We start from the raw sequence: 17,207 nt of genomic DNA on the forward strand, positions 1-17,207 counted from the left end.
CACCAAATTCCAGGGAACAGTATGTAATAACATACCTGTGTTTCTACTGCAGATATGAGGTGCATTCCAATCTTTATTGTACAGCTATGCTTTTATGAAGCTGTCCTTTCAGCCTTTCAGTTTGGATTCATCAGTGCAAGGGCTGGACATTTCATAGGACTTAACCCTTTTTCCTTGTGCATTATCATTGCAACTCCCTTGAATACCCAGTGTGTGCTCTCTCTTCCTGGGTCCTGTTTTGCTTTAGGGAGGAATGGAGTAGTAAATGCAAGGGGAGCTGGCAGACCACACCAAGAACACCTGTACCATGTGTGACAATGTGCTTCAAGTACAACCCAAGGATTAACATTTTTCCTTCTGCTTTATTGCAACATGTTCACATGCCAGCAGTCTGCTCACTTTTTTGTCCCGCTTGTTTGCTACTTGGTTTAGAATAAGATAAGTACAGAGGCAGTGAAATGTTATCATGTTTCTAATGGATAATTATTAATCAAAATGAAAGTGCAGAGTTCTGCTGCCTGGATAAACATAGGCTTTACTCCTTTTGTACATTTTAGTTTCCTTTTCCTCTTTCAACTTTTATAGGTGACAAAATATTTTTGCTTCAATCAAAATTAGCAGTTCTGGATGGTTACAAGTTTGTTTTCCGTTTTTATTACGGAAAGCAGTTCTTTGTTCAAGTGCTTGCAAGCCCATTTCCTACAGCTAATTTAGTTACCAAGCAGTGTTATGTAACCTGCTCTCTTCTGTAGCAGCCTAGAACTTGTACATAAACTCGGGGTTTGACAGCTGAGGGGTGAAATAAGATTCCTTAGGAGGGATTTTTTAAAAAAATCCAAGATCACTTGCATGTCTACTTAAAATGCTGCTTGTGTGCAGGGATGAAGATCATGTTAAGTAAAAGGACTCTGAGAATGTTAAGTAAATGAAGGTCATGTTAAGTTAAAGGATTGTCTCTGGGAATTTCATGCTGGGCAGTGTAGTGTGTAGGTTGCTGGTGGGGTATTCGTGGTACAGAGCCTTCAACACTAAATTTGTTCTAGCCATCAATTAAGGAACATATTGCCTCTCATAATACAAGAATTCATTTAATGTGACAATGCTTTCTCTTCTAAAATTTTTTTGCTGTGTTCTTGAATGGCATCAATATCACCTGAGAAGTATGGACCTTTTATACACCCTGTATCTAATTTTGTATATTATTTACCATTTTCCTAGGTAATCACTTTGATTGTTCTGTGCTCCTCTTTGCATTGCTCTAATGAATTCTATTGTGCATCAAAAAGAAACTACAAAGGCTTTTGAAAGGATAGATCAATAATTTATCCCAATCCCACAAACCTGCCATTCAGGTTGTTCACTTCTGTTCCTGTCTGGTCTAGAATAAGGGCCTTCATTCTCAACTTCATTTTTATTTATTTACTTTTTAAATCTGTGTGCTTTTCTCCTGCTATACATCCCCTTGTTATCAGAAGAATCTTGCCCAAAAGTTACATGTTGGTCAGAACAAACTTGTCAGCTGTTAATGTTCCTTAGCCCTGAGGGCAGTGCCTTGCACTAGAAGTACATGGCTTCTCTATTCCCCCACTATACTCTGTTTAACATCCATTCTTAGAACAAAGTCATTTTAGGGCTATGGTTGATATTTAAGTCTCCTCATGTTGTTCTACTGTCATTTATATTAACACTTCACTCATTCCTAGTGTAGGAAATTTATTAAGAGTTCATGGTTTTGTGGGGATTTGGAGACACCGTATTTGATGTCCATGTAATTTAACACCAATCCCAATTATATAATAAAATCAGAATGTTTGCTAAAACATCATGCTTTTGTGTTCAGTCAATTGCTATGTTTCCAAGATTATTGGATACAAGAAGTATGTTCTGATGCAGTTGTGAATTTTCTTAGCTTTTAAAGTAGTAAACAATATTTTCTCTGTGATGGTTCAAATTACTTTGAGACATTTTTCCAACTATTGACTCTCTCTGCTGTCTTGGGAACTAAATTAACTGTGATCATTAGTCACCTGTCCAAAATTCATAGTTGAACACTTGTGGTGTGTTGTGGTTGGAGATTTGATAATGACCCCATAAAAGCAGGATGAACTTGATCAGTGTCAGAGAGCAGTTTGTGGTTAACAGCCTGACCAGAGAGGAGACAGCCTTCAGAAATTACAGCTGGCTTTCTTAAATCAGGAGAGTATTCCAGAAAACTGTTTCTAATTTATATTTCTGAGGCAATTAAAACTTGTTATAGTAACTTCTGTACCATGGGATGGAATTACATCATTCTATTAACACTTGGGAACACAGTTATTTTGTAACTTTAAATAAAACCTTTTTTATTCCCGGCAATGGTTTCTCCATTCCCTAATCCTTGATAAAGGGACATGAACAAAGGAGTTCTGTCTCAGAGTAAGTTGTTGTTGTCTGTTTGAAGATGTTATGTCCCATTTCAGCTGTCTTTTGAAGATTAGTCACATCATGACTTCATGCCACACCATCTTTAAGGATACAGGTCAGCAGCGCAGTTGTACTGGGAGTAGAGGAGCTCTATCAGTTGTTGAAGCATTACCAGTTTTTGCAAGGACATTTCTTTTTGAAGTTATGGTTTTCCTGCCTGCTCTTAGGGGGAGGATGTGGGCAACAGAAAGATGATTTAGTTTGTGTTCATTTTTGTCTGATGTGTTTGTACAGTAGGTCACTGCATAGGGGAATTGAACAAAATTTCTGAAGATATTAATGGACCACTGCAGTGGAATACTGAAATTTGCATAATCACTGTAACAATCTGGATTGTAAGGCATTGAGTGATCCAAGGAACTAGTTAAGGACCAAATGTGGAGGTTTTCTGCACAGGGTGGTCAGTCAGTATTGCAGTGGGAAAAAAAGACCTCTCAGGTTCAAGGCCGCTTCACTGCAGTGGATTTATCAGGCTCTTTTTTCTGTTTGTAGTCTCAGAGTTTTGCTTGACTTTCACCACTCTTTCCCATGGATGTCTTGTGATCTGTGTCAAACAATTTTTATTTGCTTACCTTTGGGTCTAGAAACACTGCTGGCACATCCTTGGCTGTGGTCTGGAAAAGGGCACATGAATTGTAATTTTCATGCTGCTGATTTAATTTCCTAAAGTTGTTAGATTTCATAAGGCCCATTACCTCTAAACTTCTAGAGTTGCATGGTGATCTTAATTGGCAAAATTCAATTTTTCTGAATACCGTTTGCAATTAATGTATTGTGGTGGGCTGTGCTGGGTTAACCAGCTGCATGTGATGATCTTAAAGGTCTTTTCCAACCTTAATTCAGGAGAATTAAGGAGAACATTAAATCAGTCTCAAGATTTGTGTTCTGAATGTTCATTCAGGAGGTACAAATGTTCTAATTTTAAGATAGTCAAATTGGCAAAAATGACCAACTAGATGAGTAATAGTGCACAGTTGTTATGGAAATTAGTAGGTGGGTTTGTTTTTAAAAATAAATAAATAAGGCTCCTGATCCAAGTCTCTCATCCAAAGAATGAAATGATGACAATATTCTTTGGGTATGACTTCATGAAGCAAGCTGAGCTAACAGTTTAGAGCTACTAGGAGGAGAAAAACTCAACCTTTTCCCTGTCCTGTCCTGATTTGTACCTGAAAGCTTTTTTACCATTCATCTGCAGTAAGTTCTGGTGCTTTTCTCATGCCACAGTAACTTGTTCAGCTCACCAAACCAGCAGACAAGAGATCTGGCAAAAGAAAGTGGTTTTGGGTTTCTAGACTGCTGACTTAGCTGTGTGAGGAAATGAATGTTAGAGTTGTAATAAGGTGGCTGGGAAGGACTACACAGAGAGAGGGTACAGTGCCAGTGGAAGAGCAGGAAGAGAGGGAGGAAGAGGAATTTGGGTCGAGAGGAAGTGAGGTTTACACTTGCACAAGTGGCAAATTGCCAATTCACCTCAGCCATCCTGTAAAATCCTATTCTGTGTCAGCCTGGGACTCTGAGTGCAGCACAGTAAGCTGTGTCAAGCTGAACACAAAGAAATGTAGAATAAGGATTGAAGTTTGTATGGTTAGGTAAAGAGGTGAATAGGAAATAGGAAAAGACAACACAAAAGACCCAGGTCATATCCTTTTTTGCTAGTTTTATTTCTGACTTGAAAAGGATTTCTGTAGCTGCAAGCTCTTCTTTTGTTGTTTGGTTGGTTGGTTTTTTTAGGGGTTTTGTTTACTTATTTTTGTTTGAGGTTTTTTGTAGGCTTTGGTTTGGATTTAGATTTTTTTTCATCCCCCAGTTATGTGATTTGCCTAATAAACCCTAGAAACCCCAAATTTTGCTTTGCATATTGAACTTGGAGGGGATGGTTGGAAGGTCAAACCAAGTGGCATTTGGCCAGTATTGTGAGATCAGTTATAGAGAGGGGAAATTCCTGTTGCTTCTGAATAGAAGAACAGAATTTTCTTCTTCCTCTTATCTGGGCATACATACATATATAAGCAAAACATACATGCATACATACAGCAGAAAATTACAAAATACTATCCACTCTGAGGACTAATTTTATGAAGTTACTCATGTAATATAAATGTTTTTGTAATAAAATTTAATCAACACAAAAAATAGACCACTACTGTGATGTCTTGCTGAACATTTTGTATTAGGGATAATGATTTCTCATAAAGAAATTTGTTACTTAATTTTCCAGTCAGCATAAATGCTCTAGAGAGAAATTCCTGCTCCCCCACTGTCTGTAACTTAAATAAAAGTATTTTAATTACATTTAATCTCGTTTGAACATCATACAAATATTTCCAGTAATTTCCTCTCCCTAGAATGACTTTCAATGAAAAATGCAGGAAAGGATGCTCCACTTAGGGTGATCAATTCACCCTGTACAGAATTTGAGCAGCTGTTTAAAGTCACATGGATAAATCAGCCCTATCCTCCTGCTTTCTGCTGTCCCCAGGGAAGTGTACTCAGACAAACTCTACCAACTTCTTTGTAAGTGTGACTCGTGGAGGATCATTTTGGCCAACTCACCACACCCAGTGATTCCCTCCTCAGGGACCAGCAGTGCTGTGCACTGCTGGGTGTGGGTGTGGGTGGAGAAGTGTGAACCCTTCCCAGTGTCTCCAGGCCAGCCAGCCCTAGCACTGAGCTGCAGGCCAGTCACCTAAATGGTTTTTGTGTATGAATCTGAGGCAGATTTCAAAATGAGCTGTTATTTATCCCTAGAGAAGCTCATGAAAGGAGTGCTTCTGCCTCAGTGTGAAAGTGATTGTTAGAAGGCATCCTTTAACTGTACAATATTTCCTGTGGTAATCAAAAGTTACATGAATTTAGCAAAATAAAACCAAATCAAAACAACTTGGCAGGTTGTTTGATCTGTTTCTCTTCCAGTGCAGAATTGTTGTACCAGTGACATTTGTATGGAGAAGCCCTGTGTGAGTTTGAAAGCAGCCTGAACTGGGTGTGTGTTTATACGGCAAACCATTTGTGGTGGTTGGTGTGAGAACCATGGCTCACCATCACTTGACATGAGTGTACTTCAGGGTAGGGCTGGTGTTTTGGAACAGCCATCATTCATAGTGGGAGGCAAGGGAGACTCCTGCTACTGACTGAAAAGCTGGGGAATAGTTCAGGGCATCTTGGCTGCAAATCCCAAAGCACAGCCCATGATAACAGTGAGGAAACATAACTTCTTCCTTCTCATGGTACTCCACACGTGGCACTAATAATGAACATGTGAAAGGTCTTCAAATGGAGAATCAAGACAGAATAGGAATGTGGGGTTCAGTTTGGTGATGTCACATGTTCCACAGAGTTTCATTGTGTTTCATTGAAATGTGTTTCATTTTTCTGCACTGATCTTTACATGATTAGGACTCTGGAAAAATTACAGGTGTGGTTTTTGAGAGCACATTGTTAATGATAATCACTTACTGTCTAATATTTTATTGGAATTTCTCAGGACCGAAGTGTTTAATCAAGCAGTGTCTTCCTAATATTTATTACCTAGTGAATTGGAACTTGTTACCATGTGAACAATCTGTATTTGCAATGAGGAAATTGCAGTTTCTTGAACAGCTGGGTAACTGCCTGACAAATGCTCTTTTTTTAGCAGTTTATATAATTTCTGGCTTCTCATTCAACACTGTCAGTGATTCTGCATTGCATCTTCTAAGAAGATTCAAATTCTTCAAGTTTGATTAAAAAGACTGTTTGAAAAGTTTTTTGGATTGTTTGAATGTGGTTTCAGTGACTGCTAATGATTGGAGCATGTTGGCGAGAGGCTTTGGAGATACTCAGTATGTGCAGCATTAGCCTGGCTGACTTTGCCTGCTCATTTCAGAATGGGAGGAATTGTAGCTTTGCTTTAATATTCCTAGCAGTGAAGAGCATCTCTCCTAAGCAGTGGCCTCTGGTTTATTGGTTGGTTTGTTTGTTGTGAAACCACATACATGGAATCACAGAATGGTTTGATTTAGAAGGGACCTTAAAGATCATCTCATTCCAACCCCCTGCAATGGTCAGGGGCGCTGTCCACAAGGCCAGGGTGGTGGGAGCCCCATCCAACCTGGCCTTGGACACTTCCAGGGATGGGGCACCCACCACTTCTCTGGGAACCTGTGCCAGGGTCTCACCACCCTCACAGTGACAAGTTCTTTCCCCAATATTTAATCTAAATCTACCTCCTTTCAATTTAAATGAAAGGAAGGGTGCATAGGTTATGAGAGATACTTCATAAACTGCAAACTACTGGGGTTTTTTTCCCTTGAAATGTGTATGCAATATTTCTACTTAATTTAAGTCTTTTGTAAAGTTTGAACCCGAGCACATCTCAAAGGGCTTTGCTGTGCTGACAGATGTTTTTGCAAGAGTTACTTCTGTGTTGAGTTTTGAATCTCTGAGGGAGTGAACTAAAGGCATAGGTGTGAACCATGACCACAGAACAGCTCTGTCAGTGAACTTCAGACCTCAACCAGGTCAGCAGTGCTAGGGCCCTTTGAGCTGGGCTTTCCCGACTTACCAAATACCTTCCTTACTTCTCCCTGACAGGTAAGTCAGCTCTTTGTTGGCCTAAATAGGTTTTACAACCCTCCTACACCTCCTCCACTGAACTAAACCCACAAAAAAATGTGTTCCAGAAATGGCAAAACTGATGCACTGGCCTGCTCTGCAATCTAGTTCCTACCATCATTTTATCTCAAATACTAGTTGATTTTTTTGCAAGTACCTTACAATTCAGATTGACAATTTTTATAGTGTTAGTGTAGACTTGTAGTCTAACTATAATTTTAGGAAAGAGTGGACTCACTGGTTCCACACCTAGTGGAATCACTGAAACCTTTGTTTCTCCTGCTGTACAACTGGAGTTCTCTGGGGAGTCTTTCAGCCAGAGGTTTATGAGCTGATGTTTGGCTCTGCCTGGGCCCATGTGCACATGCACAGTGCAGTGACTGTTGATGGGCAGCCACTGTGCAATCTAAATCCATGTAGAAATGAAATATAAATCACACTAAGTTTGTAAGATCTTTCAGAAGGCACTCCAAGTGTTTGATACACAGTTCAGAGAGGGGATTCAATACCATGACTAAACTGTAATCACAATTCATTGTTTATAAATGCACATAGCATTCTACAGACATTCAGCTCTCTGAGAGTTGTTTGCATTTGTTATTCCATCAGATAATATTATACTTAGAAAGTTCAGTGCCATTCATCAAAGAACTTTGGGTCCAAATTTCATTTCTAAAACTGTATTTACACTTTTCTGGTGGAGTAAACAAATGTCCATGGAGTCTAATGCATCCTACTTTCATTGAAGTCTGTCTTGTAGGTACAAGTTGCTCTGAAACTTACTGACATGAAGGTCCTGCCTATTGACAATCATATTCCTCTTAGAATTATTTTAAATTGTGTTTCTTAAGAATACTTAGTCAAGCTGAAATGCACTGGCCTGATTAATGGAGAAATGACAGGATCCCTTTCTTGGCGTATTTTTTGTGTATAAACTCAAGTTCATTAATTCAATCTCCAAACCAGTACACTCTTGTCCAGTGTGAAGTGCTGTTCATGCCATGAAGCATGTTACAGGATTATATTGCTTTGAGAACATGCCCTGAAGGTATTTTGTCTAAATGATTTAAGTGAAGCTGATTTTTGAAATGGTGTTAACATATACCTTCATAAACAAACATACACAGATGGTATTTGAAATCAAGGCTTCTTGGGTTTAGATGGTTACACAGCAGCTGCAGTGTTCTCATGGAGCTTCTTGACCATTTTTTACAATTTGTATGTAGTGGTATTTTAATGTGATTGAAATGTGAGGATAAACTACTCAACATTGTAGTGCTCAGAGCTGTGTCCTCTGAACATCACATGGAGGAAGACTTGCAGAAGTGAGTGTGCATTCATGTGACTGAAGTAACTGTTCATAGCTTCAGAGATCCTGAGCTAAGACTTGTATGTAGTCTTCAAATAAAATGCTACATTATTTTTCTTTTTTTTTTTTTTTTTTAATATGGAAAGTAACATGATGGCTGCAAGAGGTGATCTCACCTAACTCCAAATATCCAGTGATAGTGAGAAGTAGATGCCTAGAGAAGAGTCCAAAACAGAAATAGCCAGTCATGGTGTTCCCAAAATATTGCCCCAATGGTCAAGAAGTTGTGTCTGAGAATGTTTCTTAGGAGCAGCATCTTGTGACAGATACTTCCACTGTGTATAATACAAAAGTTGTATATAATATGAAGAATTAGCTCCTTGTTCTTTGCTCTGAATCTGCCACTGTCTGATTTAATCTGATGCACCATTTTTTTCCCTGTCGTTGAACGCAGTGAAAAATAATTCCATATTTGCTTCCTCTGTCAGCTGTGGTTTGTAGGTCTTTATCGCATCTGCTCTAATCTCTCTCATGTCTGTATGTCCTATCTGCTCAACCCTTATCTGCATGAAAGCTGTTCTGTGCCTCTTGTCAGCACTTTCACTTTCAGTCAACCTTGTCTTACCCTACTGTGATGCAGATGAGGAGGCACAGAACATCCAAATGTTCCAATGTCACATTTTGTTCTAGAATCATTGCACATCTAGAAGTACTGATAACTGTTCTAGTGATTTTGCAGGAATTTCATGGTTGGGAAGCTAGTGGAGGTTGTGTTTTAAGGACAGACTACCATAAAATAGAGATGAGCATTGACAGGCACAGGAGAGCTCTGATTGTACTGCAGCTACTCCTCCAAAGGCCTGGGAGGATTAGTGTGAGAGCTTATTATATGTTTGGGATGTTGGTGAAGTCAAAGGAAAGTGTTCAAATGAGGACTACATTTGCCATTTGACTAATCTTATTCTAAAGTCATCATTATCTGATTAACAGCCTTTAGAAAAATAGATGCTTGTAAAGCTACATCCATCTCTCAATGATCTCTACATGATCTCCCTTTAAAATCAGTTATTTTCAAGGTCTGTGAAGTTATTCTTGTTTGGGCTGCTTCTGTATGGCTGAAAATATTCTTCCCTCCTCCCCCATCCAGCTTCCTACTCAATTTCCTTTTCCTTGTCCCTGTATTATAGTCTCTGTCAGACTGATCCTGTGTTGCAAACAGGGCCCCTAATGCTTCCTATGTCTTTTCAGGAAATTTTCACTACCTTTGTTTTAAGGTAACCATCAAACAGAATTTGCCTGGCTGCACAGACACTGAAATGCCCTGTGAGATACCTTAGTCAGAAGTGGTTTTCCACTTTTTCAGCTCGGTACAATGAGAGATGCAGGCAGGGGAGCAATTTGGCTGAACAAGAGGAACAAAAGTGGAACTTGTAAAACACAAGAAACAAACTCCAGCTTGCCAGACAGGAAAAAAAGCAGCAATAGGGCTAGGAGGGGAAAAAAAGAAAAGCATGCTGAGGAGGGAGTACAAGCAATGCTCTGTGTTGTGGCACCGTGACATCCTCAGTGACATGGTGCAGGTTCCGCTCGGATCAGCGGGAGCACAGCGCACTGAATGTGGGTGCCAGTGCCGGCTGTAGGGCTGGAGCCCGGGCTGGATTGGGGTCTGTGCCATGGGGGAGCGCTGTCAGTCCTGCCCTCCTGTCCTGCCCTCCTGCCCTGCCCTCCTGCCCTGCCTCCTGCGGGTCACTCGGCTGCCAGAGCCGCTCTCGCAGCCATCCTGCGGGCAGCGCCCGCTCCGTGTGTCCTGTCCCCGGCGCTCTCAGTGCTGCGGCGGCCAGAACGGGGAGCGGAAGGCGCAGCGAGGCCCAAAGCGCTCGTTCCGCGGCAGCGACAGCGGGCGGGCCCCCAGGGTGTGTGTGAGGGGCCCGGCCCCGCCCCTGGGCCCGCCCGGGCCGGCGCTGGCGCTGCCGCAGCTCGCAGTGTGCGGCGGGCCGGCCGCGGGGACGCGCTCCGGGCCGCGGGCCGGGGCGCAGCTCAGCCACAGCGCTGCCGGGGGCCGGGCACGGCCGGCGCCTCCCGCCCGCCGCTCGTACCGAGCCGGCAGCGAGCCCCGGGAGCGCCGCTCCCGCAGCCACCATGGTGGCCAAGGATTATCCCTGCTACTTGTCCGCCAAGAGGGCGAATTTCGCCCTGGGAGCGCAGACGGTGACCAGCCCGGCTAAAGAGACCGAGGTACTGCTGACACGGTTGCAACTTTATTTTTCTTTATTGTGTGACCTGCATTGCGCTGGGGGACACTAACGGGGTTTGAGAACAGGCTGCAGTGTATGGATACCCGTTTTGCTTAGGCATCCTTTACTGCTTTCTCTAGGTATTTACCTTTCTTTTGGAATAAAGCCAGAAACAGAATCTAGATTTTTTTTTTTTTGTCATCTGTCACTTTAGGAAAATTAATCTTTAAAATATCTGTTTGAGATGTACCTGTTTTACATAAGTAGCTTAAAGAGACTTAGTTGTAATTTATTCCAGGACTAAGCATTACTTAAAATTGTTAAACTTATGTAGGACCTGGAAGGGAATCAGTAAAATGGTGTCTTTAAAGCATTAACTTTAAGACACCATTTACATTAACTGTCTTTTCCTCATCACAATAAACAAAAAATTAATCTGATGTACAGTTAACTGAAAATCCTGTCCTATCAGCAGATTGACTGCTCTATTGCTTAAAAAACATGGAAGCCTTTCAAGTGACATTAAAAGTCTTATTCACTAACTCAAATTCAGCAATGTTCACGAAAAACTTAAATATTTGATACTTTAGGTTAATGTTGGTTTGTGTTTAGGAAAAAACCAGTGACATTAAGGATTGTGACTGCTCTGGAGGAAGGCAGAACATCTATCTGAAAGGTTTTATTACTTAAATATATAGTTTCTTTATTAATTTTGTTTGCTGAGTAACTTGAAGACAGCTTATTAAGTTAGGTTCATTTAAACATCTCCATCAAAGATTAATTACCTCCCCACTTGATTAGGTCTAAAGTAAAAGTAACATAAGCCCAGTGACCTTATTTAATCATGATGTTCAGCTGAGAACTGAGATGATGCTGCACTGTTGCTTTCCAGTGTACTTTTACATAGAGAGACTTAATTATTGAGCTTAAGGGAAGTGGAGTTCTTTCAGCTATGTGTTTTTGAAAAATTAACACCCTAAGAGTGTGTGTGTGTGTGTATGCATCTATGGAAAACACAAGCTGTTAGGTGTACTGAATGTTCTTCTCAAAGGTACTCATTATATTAATGATAATATTAAAGAAACATGATTTTAGCCTTTACTGCATGAAGGGATGTTTTGTGAATTAATAGAACTATGAGATCTGAAGAGCTGGATTGTTGCTGTTACAGTTAGGAAGCTGGATTATAATCAAATTCCAGAGAAAAAGACTCAGTGAAAGCTGAGAGCATGAGGAAGTATTGAGTAACAGATGTGATCAATCAAAATTACAACGTGAAAATAGCTTGTGTTTTATACGAACAAGAAAATGCACCCTTCTGCTTTCGAGCTGTTTTCTGAGAGTAGGATGGGATTCCAGCATTCTGAAAAAGAAACTTTTAAATATCCTGTAAGACCACCCACCTCTCCAAAACATTGATTAAGAAAGCAGAAATAAAAGCTACTCTTTGGGAAAGGCATTATAAGGACTGGTGTATGCAACCTGTTTCTTTGAAATCTGTACGGGGAAAAAATCCTTACGCTCTAACACGAAGCTGTTCTTTCAGCTTTTAGCGTTTACAAGGGGAATTAAAGCTGTTGGGCGCCTTCTACCACAGCTGGGTGTTACTGCAGCAGGGCGCTCCTGTCTCCGGGCTGGGCGTTTCTGCCTTTGCAAACGCCAATTTCCTTCTAGTTATTAACATGGGAAGTTGGTTGGGTTTTTTAATAACTCAAATTGTGCATAAACGTTGGTATATTTGGATTAGAACAGATTTTCTGCTATGTAGATGCTTTGAGGAACAAAGCAGAAAAGAGAACTGAGGATTTCTGCTTCCGGCTCTTTCTTTCAGCTATGCCAGCTCCCTTGGCATAAACTCCATGGAAAGTTGCACAGTCACAAAACGATGACAAAGGAAATTTCCAAAATATATGTAAACACTAAAGTCTGCATTCTGATAAAAAACTGTTGTTCTGTTCCAAGTCATCATAGTTCTTTTTAAGTGCAGTTTAAGGGCAGCAGAACACTGCAGTACCTAGTACCTGAGTTAATATGGCAAACACTGTAAGGTCTTTACTTGAACCATTACATGCCCCACATAAAATCCTGTAGTGCAATTCTAGGGATGAACAGTACAGAGGTGTTGGGTTCTTCCCAACTTTTTTATAATTCAAAAATAGAAACAATTAGTAACATTTGAAACTTGCTTACTGTAGTTATAAAAAGCCCCACACCTTTCCCGATGACAAACGCTATTTTCCATTTTTCCCCTTCTAAAGCCACCACCCAGGCTGGGTGGGCAGCAGGTGAGAAGGAGCATTCACAGCCACAGATTGATGTTTAAAGGTCTCAGTGTGAGGTCATGGCAAGGAACTCCCGAATTCCTCAGAGTAAGGGTGTCCTGTTCTGCCATACAGGATCCAACACAGGATTTAGGCTCTGAAAACTACAATGGGGGCAGACAATTGCTCTGTGTGTCCAGTATGTTGTATATCTGCTTACAGCCCTTGCAGTGCAGGACTCAGACCTCGGGGCCAGGGCTGTTTGCAGCCTGTCCTTTGCTGTCTCCTGCCATCCTCCCAGCACGGGTGCAGGAGCTCTGGGCCGCCTGCTGCTCGGGATGGTGCTTATTTGGGATGGTGCTTATTTGTGTTTATTTGGGGATGGGGAATGTGAAGGGGAACCCAGCAGCCTCTAGGCCATGGCACATCATTAATAGGGAACCAGGTGTGGAGCCAGAGGGAGAGAGGCCAGAAGATTATGAGATAAACTCCAAGTCATGAATTTTCTTTGATCTTCCTAAATGTATGTATTTCATGTTAATGAAATACTAGTAAGTTGCAGTTTTGACATATTTCAGGTAAGTTCATGTGCAGTGTAGCTGGAAACATGTCAGACCCCTGCACTTGGAATTGCTGATCTGTTCTGCTTAATGGCAGTGTGAAACAAACAGCTTGTCTTTATTTTTCCATTCACTAAATCACTGTATGATATCTGCTGGTTAATTGGCAGTCCAGGTTAATATCCAGTCAGCTCCAGAATGGAAAAGGTCTTTCTTAGATTGCCTGTACAAGCAGCTTGTAATGAGAGGAAATGCAGAATTTAATCAACTCTACATTAGTTGTCTGGGTTTTTCAGGGTTTCTGTTGCTTGTGTTAATTCACCTCAGTGTGAGGTTTTTCTGTTAATTTGCCTTCATTTCCTAACTCCTGATAGAGGTATTGATTTCTGGATATTGCAGACAAATGATCAGTGAGGATTGCTGGATGCACTTGTGCTTATGCTGCTGACACTTGAGTGCCTCTGCCCTGTCTGTGGCAAATGGAATCTGCCCTAAGGGTGGTGACCAGGGAGGGCAGCCTGTGTGCAGCCAGGAGCCAATCCTTGATTAACACATGCTAGGATAACATCCTGCAAACTTCACTGTTGTCTTTGACCAGGAATATTTCATCACTTCCCTAAGTGGTTGTTGATTGTACCCCAGCTATCATTTCAGGTTCTCTTCTTTGTAAAGCTGTGATTAAAACAAAATGTCTCTGGATTTTCCTTTGTTTGCTTGCTGATTTTAGGGAGACTGACAGAGGAGGAACAACAAACCTCTTCCTGCTACCATCAGGGAGTGCAGGTGGTGCGTGGGAGCTTATGGATTTCAAGGAAAATTGTATCACCAGTGCATACACTTAATTGTATGATCAAGTGGCCTTTGTGTCGATTCACTAAAATTGCTTATTAAATTCTCTTTGAGATGCTGGCAGTTTTAGTAGAGGGATGCCCCAGGTTTTAGTATGGACTCAGGTGGGTGATTTCGTTACCTTTGTACAACACTGAACTATACTTAGATCTGCTTTAGAGTCACCTACTTTGTTTTTCTTTACCATACACCTCAGTTCTAGAAGAAGCACTGTTCTATAATTTTCCAATCAGAATCTTTCTAAGATACTATGAAGCAAATTCTCTGCTGTTTCAGTATAAAACCCCAGTCTTTTTCGTGCCAAAATTAATTGAGAATGTTGTTCTGGTTTTAGACTTGCTTCGCTCTGAAGGTACATAAAGCTTGAGATGCTTGGTTTAATTTATTTTTAGATTTAAGTGTTTGCTGTGTTAAGGATTGTTGTAACATGGGTTGTTTTTTCTATTTTAACCTTTTTTGTTTTGTTTTGTTTTGTTTTTTATCCTGCTGAAGGTTAAATACTGATAACATCCTGTGGAACAGAGCTTGAATGTGGGTTTTTTTTATTAAACTCCAAGTTTCAGGGGCATTTATTAGAGCTGTTTAATCTGAGGCCAATTTAACTAGTAGCAGACTAACAAAAATAATATTGTTGGGCTTCCTGCCATGACAAATGTTGACTTACCCTTATAAAGTTGACTAAAAACTAATAACCTTTAAAGTATGGAAACCTTTAAGGCGTATGGAAATATAGCCAGTTACTTGAAATCTGAAACAGAATGGTTCTGTTTGAGTTTCCTGGCACTGCTTGTGAATTAGGTATGAAACAAAGGTTACTGTACTGTTTCAATTTATAGTGTCTTCTATTTATTACACTCTTAACACTCTTGAGACTAATTTAAGTTAAAACATTTTTCCCTAATGAATGCTCCCATAGCACAGAATGAATAGCTTGTATGTTTGTTTGTCCTGATTCACATCAAAAATGGAAAAAAGTTAACCAGCATTATTTTTATAAAATGTTAAGCAAGGTAGCCACCTTAAATCCAAAATTACTGCTGTAAATGTCTCAGAACTTGCTGAACTCCAGTAAGTTGAGGTTCTAAGAGGCATTGGCAATTTCAGCCACTTTGTGTGTGGGTTCAGTTGGCCTCTGAAGGTTAAAGGTAAACAGGATAAATTCTACTATTCTAAAATGCTAAGTTTCTGTACCAGTTTTCACATAGCACTTATTTTCTGTGCTGGGTAAAAACCTTTGTAAGTTCCTTTTGCTGAGTTTGGTTTTAAATGCAATCAGAAAAATCAACACAATATCCTGGTCACAGTAGTGCAGCAGACACAAGAATAATGGCCCCTCAGGGAAACATTTTCCCTTGTTTGTGGGACTCAGCACCAGCCCTCCGACACGGGGACCACTGTTGAAGCTGCTGATAAGAGATGGGAGTCAGGTGGAAAAACAATCCCAGCAGCAGTGAACATCATTGGCTCTTCACTGGCAGGAAATCACTGGCTAAGCCCTTGAGGAGCACAGAGTGGAAGAATTTTGAAGTGAGGTACTGGAGCAAGTGAAGACCTTTTCTATGGCACCTAGGCTGCTATTCAGCATGTGTTATCCAGGTCATTGGTTCTGATGTTCTTAGGGCAATATGGAGGGAATCTGGCCTCATTCTTTTTGTTTCCTTTCTTTCTGTTTGTTAGGAAATGAAAAGCAGTCTTTTGCTAGAGTAATTTATCCACCAAAGAGTGATAATTAGGCTGTGTGTGGTCTTGAATGATATTGTATCAAAAAGTGATACAGTTAAATGGGTTTAACTCCCTCTGAATTTAGGGAATATATTCCATTCTTTACATATACTAGTAAAAGAGGTTTTTTTTTATTTTGCTGATGAAGAGCTCCAAAGTATTACCTTCTTCCCCTAAATAGCCTTCTAGAAGATTTCATATCTGTGTACTGTGTTCTTGGATACAATATAACCAATTATTAGGTGCCAGTTTCACTAATGAAGAAGCAGAAACAGCATGAGCTTAGCTGTCAGTGCATTTCAGCTAATGTAAGTGCCTAGTTCTTCACAGGACCTTCTGCTTTTACACACTTCCATGGCTGTTTGAATGGCCAGCTTGCCCTTGGAGCTCGTGCTGTGTGCTGAGATTCAGGCTTTTAAATAGCAATCTGTTTGGGTCTGTGCATCAGCCCCAAAATAATGATACAAAAGTTACCTGGTTGTCAGGATGTCATCATTTTGAAATTACCATATGACAGTTTAGAAAGCAAGACATTACTCAGTTCTGCAAGGCAAAAAGACTTAAATTTTACTGAAAAGGGAGCTGGTAGCTGTTAGTCTGCTCGTCTGCTCAGTGTGGCTTCCCAGCAGTGCTCTGGTTGGAGCTGAATGCTGCATTTTCCTGCTGTCCCACAGCAGAAGGGTCTTTTTTGAGAGTTATACATTAAAAGATCGAGCTTTCCTTGCTTACTCAGTAGTCTAAACCATTGGCTTAGAGTTTAATATATAGAAGATACTGGACATATCATTGTACCTATAAATAAAAAGTAAATTAGAATGAAGAAGCAATTGGAAGCATTGTGTTCTTCATGCCTAATTCATAGCACCTTTGAAACTTCTTGTTTGATAGCTTCCCATCTTAAAGTGGTGATAATCACTGATTATGCTATGGTGATTAGTCTTTCTTCCTACTAATTCTTCAGAAAAGTATATTATATTAGAAAAATGTCCAAAGGACATAGTAGTTGTTTGAAATGTCCATTGTCTGGTTTTCAGAGCTGTCTATATTTTGGACACGGATTTGCTCCTTTTATGAGTTTGTTCACAGTTTCAAGTTCTTTCTGAGGCTGCATGTGTTCATGGTATTTGCAGCTAATTTTTTTTTTTTGTCTCTGAATTCAAATGTTCCCGAAGTCATCTTGAGTTCAAATATACAGCTCCCTCCAAAAGCCATC

At 40.4% G+C, this 17,207-nt stretch overlaps 1 protein-coding gene across 4 annotated transcripts in view; it reads left to right on the forward strand.

Annotated features, from left to right (window-relative positions):
• Positions 1-17,207, forward strand: part of ARHGEF3 (Rho guanine nucleotide exchange factor 3) — a 107,173-nt gene that overhangs the window by 72,659 nt on the left and 17,307 nt on the right. The window contains exon 1 of one of the 4 annotated variants that reach the window (XM_071439740.1): positions 10,287-10,603. The exons of the other annotated variants lie outside the window; for them this stretch is intronic. Within the exon in view, the coding sequence (XP_071295841.1) occupies positions 10,508-10,603 (96 nt within the window). The 5' untranslated portion in view covers positions 10,287-10,507. Of the gene's footprint in view, positions 1-10,286; positions 10,604-17,207 lie in introns of those variants that run through there. 4 annotated transcript variants of the gene reach the window in all.

This window comes from Agelaius tricolor, unplaced genomic scaffold (genome assembly GCF_023055355.1).
Source record: "Agelaius tricolor isolate 1412-34295 unplaced genomic scaffold, bAgeTri1.0.p SCAF_14, whole genome shotgun sequence".
NCBI classification, from domain to species: domain Eukaryota; kingdom Metazoa; phylum Chordata; class Aves; order Passeriformes; family Icteridae; genus Agelaius; species Agelaius tricolor.